Source organism: Lytechinus pictus, chromosome 12, assembly GCF_037042905.1.
Source record: "Lytechinus pictus isolate F3 Inbred chromosome 12, Lp3.0, whole genome shotgun sequence".
Taxonomy (NCBI): domain Eukaryota; kingdom Metazoa; phylum Echinodermata; class Echinoidea; order Temnopleuroida; family Toxopneustidae; genus Lytechinus; species Lytechinus pictus.
Window position 1 is genome coordinate 19,160,150 of NC_087256.1, and position 13,806 is coordinate 19,173,955.

The window sequence follows — 13,806 nt, forward strand, 5'->3', positions numbered from 1 at the left end:
CACTAATCGCCATCAATCTTGTAGGCGTAGACCTAATATTAGGCACTAACACGCTCTCTGATTCAGAAATAACAGGTTCAGAATCAAGTCAAAACATCCAGAGAGACTGACTTCAAGACTTAGACGTCCATCAAATATTAATTTAACTTCACTCCGAATCTCAATCTGATACTTCTAAATTATTTTATATTCATCGTCTCCTATGATATCTGAATCTTCATGTAATTCGAACTGTAGCTGAATATTGCTGATTAAATACTTTGTGATTTTGAACTGTATAACTTTCTCCAGTTTCCTCATTACGCTTCCATTCTTATAATTACCGATCCCAACATACATGTAACAATAGGTTCTGACATGACTTGATAATTGATGGCAGAATTGGGCAGCGAAACTTTTGCTTTGATTAGTATGGCCTGCTTGGTGTCACAACCTTGTTTCTGAATCAATTCTTGCATTATTACCCTTTATTCTGACTTTACACCGATGCTAGCTGCTAAGTGGATGTGGAACGCTCGTTGCTCAAAACCAAGGAGGCAAGTTGTTATATTCCAGGTTGTATATTCGAAGAACTTCAGAATGCACAGAGAAGAGGTACGACTTCACTAGTTGATGTGTAAGCTAGAAGTGTTTATTCCACAAAATCGGAGTACTTTCTCTATTACAAGCTACTATACAATGTACATATAACAATGATGAGTCAGAGAGGTTGGAGCAGAAACTCAGAAGAATATAGAAGAATGAATTATAGTAATGGAATGTCCACTATTTGGACTTTCTTGGGAATGGATTAGTGCTGTCGACCCCTTTACATGCCAGTGAAATGCGGGTGTTTGAGGATATTATGTGACTTGAAGTATTTCAGGGAAAGTTTTTGAGGAATAGCTTAGCTGTTCATAAATCTGTTACCAGTTGTATGATCTATGGAGAAACAGGAATATGTAAACTCAAGTATAGTGAATATGAAAATATTTAACTCATGGTGAGGTTTACTAACTGAAAAACTAAACAAATTTGTCTTGTACCCTTTACAGATTAGTTATGATGATTTTCATAATTTTTTTTGGTGTCATTTTCTTAACATTATTTCATGTCATAAACAGGTTGATTATCAGAACTGAATTCAGAGCTGCTCATGTCTGTAATAACATCACTTGCACGAGAAGTAGATGTCAGAATACATGTGTGGCTGCTAACAACTTTACTCTATGGAGATTTCCCAATTCATCTCAAATTGCTTCAGGAAACCAGATGTGACTATTCAGGTAGTTGTTTGTGGCTATCGTGACTGGACTTCTATGGATCCTTCATACCAACACTACAGATTGCAGTACTTCTGCAAGAGACTCCATCAATATCATACAAGACATCCAGTGGTTAAACACCTGTGCTTTATGAAATTGGTGTCATTGATAAATGGTGTGAAAGCTTTGAAAACATCAGTAAAAGTGGAACCAATTGATGCCCTGCACTGTGTCTCTTTCTAATTCACTACATGATATCTCCACTGTTGCCATTTTGGGAACAATTATTTAACCACTTTCTCAATAAGCTCCCATATGGTATGGTCTAATAACTATTTCCCAAGCCGTACATATATGCTTTAACAAAACAAACATTTAAAGGTAGATCCCTCTTCTACTTTCTAGTATTCAAATATGTTCCTTCACTTCTTTTAATACTGCTTGGAAATTAAAGACCAAGATAAAATACCATCCAATAAGGAGCCCCAGAGTACAAAGAACATTGAGGTCGACACAGGAGTGACCCGCCACAGTCTCAATACATTTGCAAATCTTGGAAACTTGGAATCTGAATGCCAAGAAAACACAATTCTTCAGTTTGGAAAAAGGCGACCAACTTGAAATAAGTTTCATTCTTCTTGGATTGGCTCTGCAAGCTTTCAATATTGAAAATGTGAAACTTATGTAAGGTACCAACAAGGTATTATGGATGTGATAAGACTGGTCGATTCAGGAGAGCATGTCCAAAGATGGCAGATCCTGAAAAGGACGAGTCAAAGATTCAAACAAGTGAATGGCATATTTAAGTCCTTACTGTCATTCACTCATCAAGAACTCTCTGTCAAATAAAGGCAGAACTTATTGCCAAATAGATTTAAAACATTTGATAAAAAAAGACAATCACAAATCAATAGATTTGTGGCAGGAAGTCCTTAAAAAAAAAATCAAGATAGCTGGGATTGAAGTTGAGTGTATCTTGGACACAGGTTGTGAATTGATCCTTGTCCCATTAAGTTTGAACATCGGAAGGGTATAATAGGGAATCTTGAGAACCACAATAAGAGTAATTGGTATCACTGTTGCCATTGCTATTATAGGGTATTTTAGAGCCTCAGTAATAGCTGGAGAGAAGTTAAAATTGGGTTCCTAGTAATTAGGGATATGACTAGAAAGTGAAAAAGCATTTACCCTATTATTTTAGGTTATAGCGTTTTCTGGCCGTTCGTAAATTGGAACGAGAAGCCTGATGAATGGAGATTGGTCAATTCGGTCATGTAATCAGCCAATATCTAGGCAGAGTTATCCAAACCTAAAAAAAAAATATATATCTGATCAACCCTAAAGACTTTAATTATTCTCAAAGGATAACACTTATAAGCATTGTTCCACTTAACAAGTGAAGTACAACAGAAATAGTATCACAGCATAGATATCACTGTCTTAGAAATGGAATATATGATGGGGAATGTTCAGAAGAGACGAGCATCTGTATATAGCTGTCACAAATGCCACATCTCAACCAAGAAATATCAATAGGACATTACTTACTGAAACTAAGTGGTTCCTGTATAAGTCAATGGGTTATCCCATTGCCTACTGGAACTAGTTTAACAGAATTAAGTAGTCAATGCATTAACCAGCAAGAGCCCTTTCTCCTTTTAAAATAATTCTTCGAACATTACGCAGAACACATATTGTACTTACAAAAAAATAATAAAAAACAAGGGAATGAATGAAAGAAAATGATGTTTTAAACCATATCAAATAATATGTGGCACTTTAAATGAAAGAAAATAACATACTACAACTGCATCAGGTATTTTAACTTGCACTTCACCATTGTCTTGTGAAATAGGGATACAATCAGTTCTACAATTTGATATCAATCAATGGTCTATCACAAAATAAAATTGATTGTACAATTGATTGTATCTCTTAATGCTACATGGCATGGATCTTTTCTTTTCTGGACAAATAATCCACTCCTAGCTGTACTTCAAACAGCTAAGAGACATATCGCAACTTGTCAGCAAGGGCAGATTCAAAGTGGGCACTTTAACTGACAAATAATACCATGTCTAGGGTAGAGACTAGATTTCTTATGCCATGTGTGTGTCAAATGGCAGTGACCGTACATGAATGAATCTAGTCTCCTACTTCAGACACTGCATGATGCATAATGCACTATGCGAAAACCAAGGGTCTGTACCGGCAGACTACATTGCACCCATGTTTTCACAAACCTAACTTCACCAAGATATGTATCTCTCATCCTGACAAACCCTGACTGTCATGATGCTATGTTGCAGACATCTAGGAGACAGAACTTTGAGCGGCACGTCGGGCACGGTGACCTTGAGCCGAGCCACGTCTCTGGTTTATCCTGCTGCTGTCTGCTCACCCACCACTTACACAGGCATTCTAGGCACCACATAGGACGGCAGTAGCACTGGACGCACTCCCCTTGGGTTGGGTTGTCACACAGCTTCACCAGCTTGACATTGGATTGGGTCTGCAGGCAGCCAATACAGGTCTCAGGAGACTAGCAAAGGAAGGAAAGGCCATTATAAGAACAGGAGGGTTATGCAAGGGCTGGGTGATGATTTTGAGCAAATTTCTATTGGTTTGGGTGACGGGAAAAATATATCATTCTACAGAAAGAAAAGATAGTGCAAACAGTCGGGTTGCCAAGGAAATTTTAGTTTGTCTCATTGTCTGAAATCAAATGGAGATTATTTTCTTTATGTGCCACATGGGAAAGAATGGTGTACATGTATACATTTGTCCTTGAAAAGGACACCTCATATAGACTCAGTAAAGACGTGAAATTTCATCCCTCCAGAAGTGTATCAGCACAATTTTGCTTAAATGTATGGATAATGTATGTTTATAGTGCCTATTCAATGTGCCTTTAGTTAAGGTTATACACAGAGCACACTCTGGAAATTGATTACTTTGTCATCACTCCAAGGATGGATAGATTGACCAACCACCTGCCTGTTCAGCCAATAGATCTATTTCTGATAAACTCCCTTCAAAATTAGTTTATCTAACCATATAAATTGGTGCTAGACCAAAATGGTGTCTTAGCTAAATGGCGTTAAGACCAAATGGTTAGTAGATGAACTACTTGTTGTCAAAATAGGATTAAGCTTTGGGACATGAGACAAAATTGAAAGACCACTTAGCAGTTTATCATTCCACTTACTGGTGCACCATCTGGCAAGGCATATCTTTGGTTGGTGTCCACCTGTTGTCTGAATGCCTCAAGGAACCTATCGGTCAAGGTCTGCTGGATGACGACATTCCTAGCGTTGACGATGGGCATGCTAACCTTGTCCTTCAGGTCTCGGAAATCAAGTGCGTTTAACCTAGAACCATAGAGTGGAACAATTAATATAGGCCTATCTGTAAAGGATGTAGAGAAGCGGTTCTGGGGCCTAAAACACAAGGCTCAGCGATCCTCGTAGAGCATTTTTCTACTTATTTTCTATGATTAATTGCACTGACTACAATGTATAATTAATCATGAAAATAGCGTACGATTAATCACTTCCCTTAAGTTATGGGACCCTGATGTATGAAGTGCTAGAAATGCAAAACATTATTATTTCATTGACAAAGATATTGCCTCACCCAGGATATAAATTTGAAATAATTTTAGCTTTTAAAGTGGATTAATGAATTATTAAATATATGCTATTTATAATTCTACTGTATTTTACAGTTTCTCTGAATAAATTGCATTTATCATTATAATCATTATGCGTATAATGCAGAGTGATATATGCAAGACAACCATAAGTACTTTATAGGAAATTCCAATTTTTATTGTTATTATTTACATGTAGTAAAGATGGATTATTAACTGCGAGTGGTTAACACTTATGATTATAGATTTCTGTGGCACTGTTTTGTTCTTTGGATTTTGCTTTGGTATTAATGCATTTTGTATACCTAGGTATTAACATTTTCATTTTTAGCCCAGGATTGTAAATTTCAGGAAAGTCCCCGTACTTTCAGAATCCTGCAACATATCATTTTTCAGATTCGCAGAAAACAGGAGACTCGAAACATACATCATTTCAACACAAATTAAGTTTCCCTAAAATAATGCAATTTATGAGATGCCAATACCTGATTTTAAATGGCTTGATATTCCTATTGATGCTAACGACTTCAATGGTAAGAATTTGTACACCAGTGTTGCTTTCATGGGACAGAGCATGATCGACACTCTGCAGAATATTCAAATGACAGTCCTGCTTATGAGCGAAGTACACTGAGTACGCAGAAGTCCTGATGATCCACGAATCTGTGACGTAAACTCTACAACTTGGTGGGCCGGTGGAGAACTTGTTGATCCGCCGAAACTCGATGCTGACGTTGGACGATACTGCCCGCCACGAGTTGCTGTGATGTCCGAGGGTGGTCGCAACGGGGTGCTTTGACCAGTGCTCCCTTGACCAGTAGTATGCTATGGCCAGAGTGATGGCAATGGCTAGTACTGAGGCGATGAGGTAAGCAAGCCATATGGAAGATACTGTCCATGGTTGAAAAAGGTTGTATTCTGGGCAGACTAGACCAAAGCCTATATAGTAACCTATTGGGGAAAATAAAAGGACAAGATGCAGTCAGCACCACCTAGTCAAAAGTTCAAATCCCAAAACATTACTTCAGTGCAGTGTTGAGCTTTTGAAAATAACTGGCTTGTTTTTGTATCCTTTTGCAAAGCAAGTGTCCAATATCAGCCACATGCCTCTACTGTAGTACAATACTAGACTTTCAGGAGAGACTTCCAAATGTACCCTCCACCAAAAAAAAAAAAAAAAAAAAAAAAAAGATGTTGAGTCTACAGACTACTCACCTTCGGTTTCACCCTCGAAACCTTTTTTTTCTGTTACTTTTTTTTTTTGGGGGGGGGGAAGGGACTGGGACTCATCTTGATGGAACTGTTGTCAAGACCTCTGCCCACTATGCAAGAAAATGCCGATAGTGAAAGTGCTCTTTAGCCATTATGAGCTGATGAGCTGATAGATGGAGGACATTGAACACACCCTTAATTTCTCATTATACCTGTGTTTTGTAATGTTTTTAATCATAATTCATGTTGCCATTTAAATTTGGAAACACAACATTCTACACACCCTAAATGGCCCAATGGCTATAGATGAACAATCACACATGCTCAACCCTGCACGAAAATTTGATTGAATAAAGCCATATTTTGGTACAATGTATGTATTCCACTTTCCCATTATATATGTTCTAGATTAGGGCTAGATATATTATTCTAAACCTCCAATTTTTTCCCAGTTTAACAGGTACATATTGAACTCTTGCCGACTTTCATAGCCAGCTAAAGTGCCCATTAGGAAACTTGATATTTAGCTCACTTTGGGGGCCAATTTTATAATAATAATATTCCGCATTTATATAGCGCTTAATACATCGGAACGACGTCTCTAAGCGCTTTTACAGACATATTATTACCCCGGTCATCAGATCCTTGCATGCCCGCATACAATGTATGCACCTTCTCCACTCCCTGGGGAGCATTCCAACAAGAGTTCCAAGACTCAATTGCTAGGCATACTACATATAGGCTTTCACATCCTACTGGGTACCCATTTTACACCTGGGTGGAGAGTGGCAAAGTGTGGATTAACGCCTTGCCAAAGGACGCTAGGCCATGGTGGGATTCGAACACACGACCCTCTGATTACAAGGCGAGAGTCGGAACCGCTACACCACGACGCTTCCACGTCCATACAAGTTTCAGCTCAATTCTTGCCATTATTATGATGGGATATCCAAACTAAAAGGACTTTCTGATGATTTTGATAAGTTTAAGAAGAGATCTATGAAGAGATATATGTAGAAAAATCATATCTCTAATGAATCAGAATACAGGTACTGGTACACTGTAACTCTGCCCAAGTCAAATCTCTTGGGACCAGAGAAATCAGTTCGACTTCGGTAAAATTTGAATTTTAGAAGAGGTAGATCTATAGAACAAGTTTACAATAATCTGGTAATAAAAATTGCTTTGACTTTACTAGGCGATTACTATTCGTCTTATGGAAGGTCGACCTAGGCAGAGATACATGTATCCTATATATCCAACACTTTCTAACTCAAAAGTTTTCAGTCTCTCATTTAAAGTATCATTTTACAGCCAAATCGAATTCTTACCATCTGCTCTCGCTCAGCATGAGTGTGTCTGTATACTTTGCTGATGCTTGCGCTGCCCTCTTATGACAATCTTTGTGCATAATAATTGTGATGAATTACATTTTTGGACTGAGAATTTGAATAAAATTAGCAATTATGTTTCAAAATAGTAGCTCAATCTCCTGATAATTATTGGATTGGTGTAGATAAACTGGAGACCTGGTGGGTGTTTCATAAAGCTGTTCGTAAGTTAAGAGTGACTTTAAGAATGACTGGTAATCTGTTCTTGTGGTAAATGGTATATCCATTGGCGATGGTGTAGCGCGTAAAGAAGGAACACCAGTCGTTCTTAACTAACGAACAGCTTTATGAAATGGCCCCATTTCTTTTTCTTTTCAAATTCAAATAAATGACTTTTAATGAATAAGCTTGCGATTACAATGTCCACTGGTGGGCGTTCCATAAAGCTGCTCGTAAGTTAAGAGCGACTTTAAGAACGACTGGTGATCCCTTCTTGCGGTAAGTGGTATATTGAATTGGCGATGGTGTAGCGCGTAAGAAAGGATCACCAGTCGTTCTTAAAGTCGCTCTTAACTTACGAACAGCTTTATGAAACAACCCCCTGGTCACATATAGGCCTATATCATGTTGAGTGGAGCTTTGTTTATTGCATTTCCTTTTCAGTGTCATTTTTTGCTGTCATCTAAGGCTAAGACATGATATTTTATCTGTTGATAGCCATTTTAGTATAGATTTTTAATTTATCATTCCTTTTCCAACTTCTTCACTTTCATTTCATATGAAAATGAAAATTTAGCAATTGCACTCTCTTTCTCTTCCCTCCCTAAATAATTTCTCTGATTTTGTTTTTCTTTCTCTAAAATCCAACAATATTCCTTTCAGTTAACTATAGCCCTAGATATTTACATTCTATAAATTCCAATAAAATTGAACAGAAGCAGAATAAATACTGTGAAGCTCATGAAAGCAAAGCCTGACTTTAAAAGTTTAACTTTGAACAGGACATCAACTTCAGATGGGTGCTAGAAGAGCTGGCTCTGATGCCCAATTTGAATTAACATGATAAACAATGATAAGTGTTGTAAAGTTCCATCATAGATCGTGTAGCCATGACAATGTAACATAAGAACAGTTGGATCTACAAAAAGTAGGATGGGGGGTCAGGTGCCCGGACACTTTATACTTTTGAAGCCTTCTTTTTTTGTCTTTGGATTACACTAAAAATATGAATTCAATAGTTGTAATCCTCTTCTATTTTGTTCTTTATATTTCCTATCATTTTGTACTAAAAATTGATGAAACCTCGCTTGTAAATTTTTCCAAATGACTTTCTATAATTGATCGTCCGGACACACAACCTGTCCGGTCACACAACTGGGTATACCATACTACAATACCATACTACAAGCTGAAGCAAGACAAGAGTTTTAATCGGGGGGGGGGGGGGGGGGGGGGGGGCACTCGACCATAAAAGTGGTAGGTATGTGCCGCGGGCGAGACAAAAACAGGGACTTTGGAACGGGCTTATTGTAAAAAGGAGGGTCTTCGAACTGGGCTTCGGAACTATACAAACGTTTGTGAAAACAAGGGTCTTTGAAACGGTTCACCTGCGTGTGAGTGCGTAAGCAGCGTATGCATCCCTATGGGATGGGCATTCGTGCATGTAGACAGGACTAACCATTGTTTCTGGGGATTTATTTAACAATTTCTGACATTTTACTATAATCCCCATTCACCGACGGTAGTGTGTTAGTGCGAGCCTGCATGTGTAATCAGGTCACCAATTCGGGCGACCAGGTTTTGTCCAGATTTTTATTATTTTTTAAAATTCTAAATGACGTTATATTATCTTGAACGAAGGCCCACTATTTTCTTTAGAGTCTAATCTTTCTTTTGATACTATATAAGTTCTAAGAAAATATACGTTACCGATGATTTATTCCTTATTTTTTGAATTTTCTGCCGAAGAGGAAAAAATGGCAGCCGTGTGTTGCTGCCCTCTACATTCAACGAGTTGTGTTTTTATCAAGGCTTTCCGATTAAATTTTCGATATCCTGACCAATCAATGCGAGCGACAAGTTCCAAAATGCACGCACATCTACAAGCGCAAAGCAGCAACACAAATCGCGATATATAGCGACTGGTAAATACGTCTGTAAGGATGATGACGTAATCCAAGATGGCAACTTACGTTGACCAACAAAAGGATTGAAGATGACTATGTTTCGATCATTATTTGAAAGGAATTAGCGGTAACTGCGGTCTGAGGTACGATATCTCTGAATTTTATATATTTTTTCGTAAGTTTGGATGTACTTTCTTTTTTATAATGTGACATTTTATGCACAAAAAAACGATCCGAAACTCGGATGTTAGATCTAACGTTACTGCTAATACATTGGCTGTACGTACGGGCCAACAACTCTTCAGTCCACTAGCTCACTGCAACCATCCTGCCTGTGGGGAATCTACAGGTAGGACTATGGTATGCCAATGCTGTACATAGCACACACTTTAAAAAATCATTAAAATATCACTTTCGTTACCAAAATTACTAATTTCCATACAGTTGCAATTTATTTTTCATTAGTAACTTGGGAATAATTTTTGTATTCACCAGAGTACTCATAAACTTGAATTTTTTGCATATTTTTGTGTACGCCCTCTATTGGTGGAAAGTAATATGGCAAGAAAATTTTCATTTTTCAATCTCTATTTTTAATTAAGAAAAAAATAATTTAAAATTCAAATTTACTTAAGAGCCAAGTTGTATGATGAATAGGTGTATTGGAAACTGTCAGTGTAAGAAAATCAAGCATTTGTCCCAAAGAAAAAGAGAAAATAGGCCAAACATTGCCACCCTTATTTGCCACACATGGAGATATAACAGAGAACAAGGTTATATCATATTAACTTTGTTCATTGAATGAGTTCTTCAGTCTATGTATTGATAAGTGGAGCCAACGCAGTTCAGCGGAACCAAAATACAGAGACTGAAGCTTGTTTTGGTCTAACGTGCATGCAGAGGTGATGGTCGGACAGCACTCTGCTCTAGAGCTATGGGCTGCTTTTCACCAAAAATCACCGCAGCTCATTGCAGCGGATCAATGCGGCCCGAACGCCGTAACGAAAAATATGCGAAGCATTGGAACGCATTTCTTCCTTTTTTTTCTTGATAAAAAGAAGATATGCTTTGGAACGGAAATTTTAGTGTAAAAATGGGCACTGATGGGAGTCCTCTCCCCGGCACATATACCCCGGGGGGGCCACTTCCATTGACGAGTGGATACCATGCGCGCGACCATGGGGTCTCGAAAAGCACCCTAAACACGCATTTTCCGTATTCTGAAAATGCACCCCTTAACAAGTATTGGCGTGTAAAACCCTACCCTTAACAAGTATTGGAAACAAAACGATATACTAGTACTCTTGGCAAGTATTCCCTGAATTGGACCCCTAAACAAGTATAGCGATATTTCAATCAATCGTCTGTTTTACCTTTACTTACATACCGTAATTGGGTTTAGTATATATACAGCCCCACCTCCCCACATCTCGCGCAAATCGTACTCTAAACACGTAGTGTTGTCTCTTGCCTTGGGGCAAAAAGTACATCCTTTATTATAAAACATTTTAGTCTAAGTTTTTGTACCCTCGCGAATTTGACCCTAAACACGTAGCTTTCCCAGCGAAAATAGATACCCTTTTTTCATTATTTCAGTGTTTTTGACACCCTTATTACGTTACGTAACGTGCCCTATCTTGAAAAAGACATCCTTTTTAGTTATTTTACGTGTTTTTTTGGTCGTGCATGGTATCCACTCGCCAATGTAAGTGGCCCCCCCGGAACATATACATGTACCCACCATGCATTATGTACTGAGTACCCCCCCCCCCCCGGTTTTAATCTGGCCAAACTTTGTGAGTGATATTTTCTTTCAAATGCCAATGCCTTTTCTTTGTATGAATGACCTTCCAAAAAATTTGCAATTTTTGTTTTGTTCTCCTCTCTTTGCCTGGTGGGTTGGCAGATTTAATCATGGCTGGGCATGATCTAAATGAGGTCTACTAACCTATGGGTAGAAGGGCATGGAAAATAATAGTTGCTGTCGTCCTTTTGATGTGATAGTGAACAAAATGCAGCTCTTCACTCCCAAGCCAAGATGAAAGCACATTCTGGACGGTAAGACCAGCAGAACGAAATTCGCTGGGTGGGACAACCAAACAGGCCGACAAAAGCATGTAAACCAGGGTGAAAACAAAATCTGCTGAAGCTTGGTACATTTTTACTTTTTAAGAATTGTATTTAAAGAAATATTGGCTGCTGTCCACGGCAAGAAACGTCTCAAAAGAACGTGATTAGCCTTCTTCTCAACAGCACGAACCCATCCCTCATGTCCCCGGCGCGGCAGAAATTGTGCGAATGTTTCAGTTTGGCTCTGCGGCTCTGCCGCGCCGGTGTACCGGCGGATCCTGCGCCTGGCAGATACCGTTCTAGGCACCAAATCCGCCGGCGGATATGGTTCTCCTCCGGCGGATTCAGTACCAAAAAAGGCCACTCCCTTCGGAAGATTCGGAAGATATCGTTCTTGCGCTATCGCGATATCCTTCATTCATCACGTTCACACGTCATGCATGCACGCGCACCGCGCGTGAATAACGTTGCGAAATGAAGTTCGAAGAAGAGGTGGGTTAGCCTTAGTCTAATTGAGAGCCAGCTACCTTTCGGATTCTAGTTACATTAGGCCTTGAAGAGGAAAGCCTCAACATTTTGCCTTTATTCTGATGATTAGGGACAGACTCAGACTGACGTTAATCAGAGATTAAGTTTGCATTAGGTTGGAACTAAGTTCTAGTGGAGACGCCAGCTTATCACAACGTTGGCCCCGTAAGGTGGTCTTCAGGGACGTCACGTGGTATGAGACCGCGCGATATAATTACGTTATCATGAAGTTCGAAGAAGAGGTAGCTCTCATTGAGAGCTACCTTTTGGACTCTAATTACATAATTTCCAAGGCATTGAAGAGGAAGGCAGCCTACCCTTTTCTTTGTTTTCCAAAAATTAGCTTTTGACTAATTGCATTTTACCTTCGTTTCGCGCTATTGTTTGCCATTTTGTCATCTTTTAATTTATTTCCCACCGTGCTATTACATTACATATGCCTGTTTTGGAATGATTTGTTCTTTCTCAAATGTTCTTCTTTCGTTCATTTTCCCGATTTCCTTCCTTTTCCATTAAAAAGGGTTTTTTTCTTCGTTTTCTTTTCACTTTTTCCTTTCCTTTTCCCCTCATTCCCCTTTCCCTTTCTTTCTCCCTCCTTTTTTTTTCCTTTCCCGTTTTTCTTTTATTCCTGGTTAAATCCGCCAGGGGGCAACTCCCCCCCCCGCCTGTTACGTCATGAATATCCATTAGGTGGACTGATGATGTCACATCTCCACTTGTTCTTTTGTAATTTATTATATGAAATTAGGTTTATTCAAATTTTTTCCTCCAAGAACTAGAAAATTTGGATTGACAACTGATTTAGTGCATTAGATATTTATTGCTGCAACTTATTTCATTATAAGGGAGACATATTATTCACACAAGTATGAAATAAATGAAAAAAATATGGTTTTGTGTGATAACATAAGAAAACGGAAAATGGGGATGTGACATCATCAGCCCAACTAATGAATATTCATTATGACTGTTTTCACAAAATATTGCTTAACTTTAAACTTCAATAACTTTATTATCCGATTTTGATGAAATTTTCTGCATTTTGCTCAGTGAATTCTACTCTATTTATTAAGATATAAATATTTTCAGCCCGGACCATCCCTTTAATTCAGATTCCTTAAGAAAAATATTGAAAAAAAAGGAATTAAAAAAAAAAAAAAAAAAAATACATGACAAATTAAAAATAGGCCTACAATAAACTACATAAGATATTAATCATGTTTTGAAATTCTTTCTTTAAATGTTTGTTTGAAAAATGTTTTCACAAAAAATTAGCACTCTACAAGCAATAATATGAGTTAACAGCAATATATATTCATAAACTAATTTGCCTCATTTATTTTGAAATTATGAAGTTTTAACTCGTTGAAAATCTGTAGTTTTATAAAAACCATAGGCCTATATGGGGGTACAAATTTTCGCCAGTCTGGCAAACTTACACTAATCATGGTGTGAAAAAGCACAGTTAAAGATATCGATGCATACTGCGGACTGAAAATTTCATCAAAATCTGATAATAATAAATAGCAAAGTTTTGGCGCATGTGCCAGGTCTATGTATACATGATATATCGAGTCATTGTTTCTCCTATTCCCTCACCCCCATCGAGCCCTTCGTCAAAAGCTGTATGGATCCGCCCCTGA

The 13,806-nt window shown here is 38.2% G+C and overlaps 1 protein-coding gene across 1 annotated transcript; it reads right to left on the bottom strand.

Moving 5' to 3' along the window:
* Positions 1–609: 609 nt before the first annotated feature.
* Positions 610–12,236, bottom strand: LOC129273647 (E3 ubiquitin-protein ligase TM129-like). The gene is made up of 4 exons (XM_054910715.2): positions 11,514–12,236; positions 5,382–5,847; positions 4,453–4,615; positions 610–3,786 (listed from the first exon to the last, which is right to left on the bottom strand). The coding sequence occupies exons 1-4, from the start codon at positions 11,722–11,724 to the stop codon at positions 3,535–3,537; spliced, it is 1,092 nt and encodes a 363-aa protein (XP_054766690.2). The 5' UTR covers positions 11,725–12,236; the 3' UTR covers positions 610–3,534.
* Positions 12,237–13,806: the final 1,570 nt, after the last annotated feature.

Bases quoted from the DNA above. Each gene is read 5' to 3' on its own strand.
- LOC129273647 (XM_054910715.2), bottom strand. From the start codon at position 11,724: ATGTACCAAGCTTCAGCAGATTTTGTTTTCACCCTGGTTTACATGCTT. The intron at 4,616-5,381 runs GTATTGGCATCT...CTATGGTTCTAG, and splicing joins ATCAAGCCATTTAAAATCAG to GTTAAACGCACTTGATTTCC. The intron at 3,787-4,452 runs GTAAGTGGAATG...TTCCTTTGCTAG, and splicing joins CCTTGCCAGATGGTGCACCA to TCTCCTGAGACCTGTATTGG.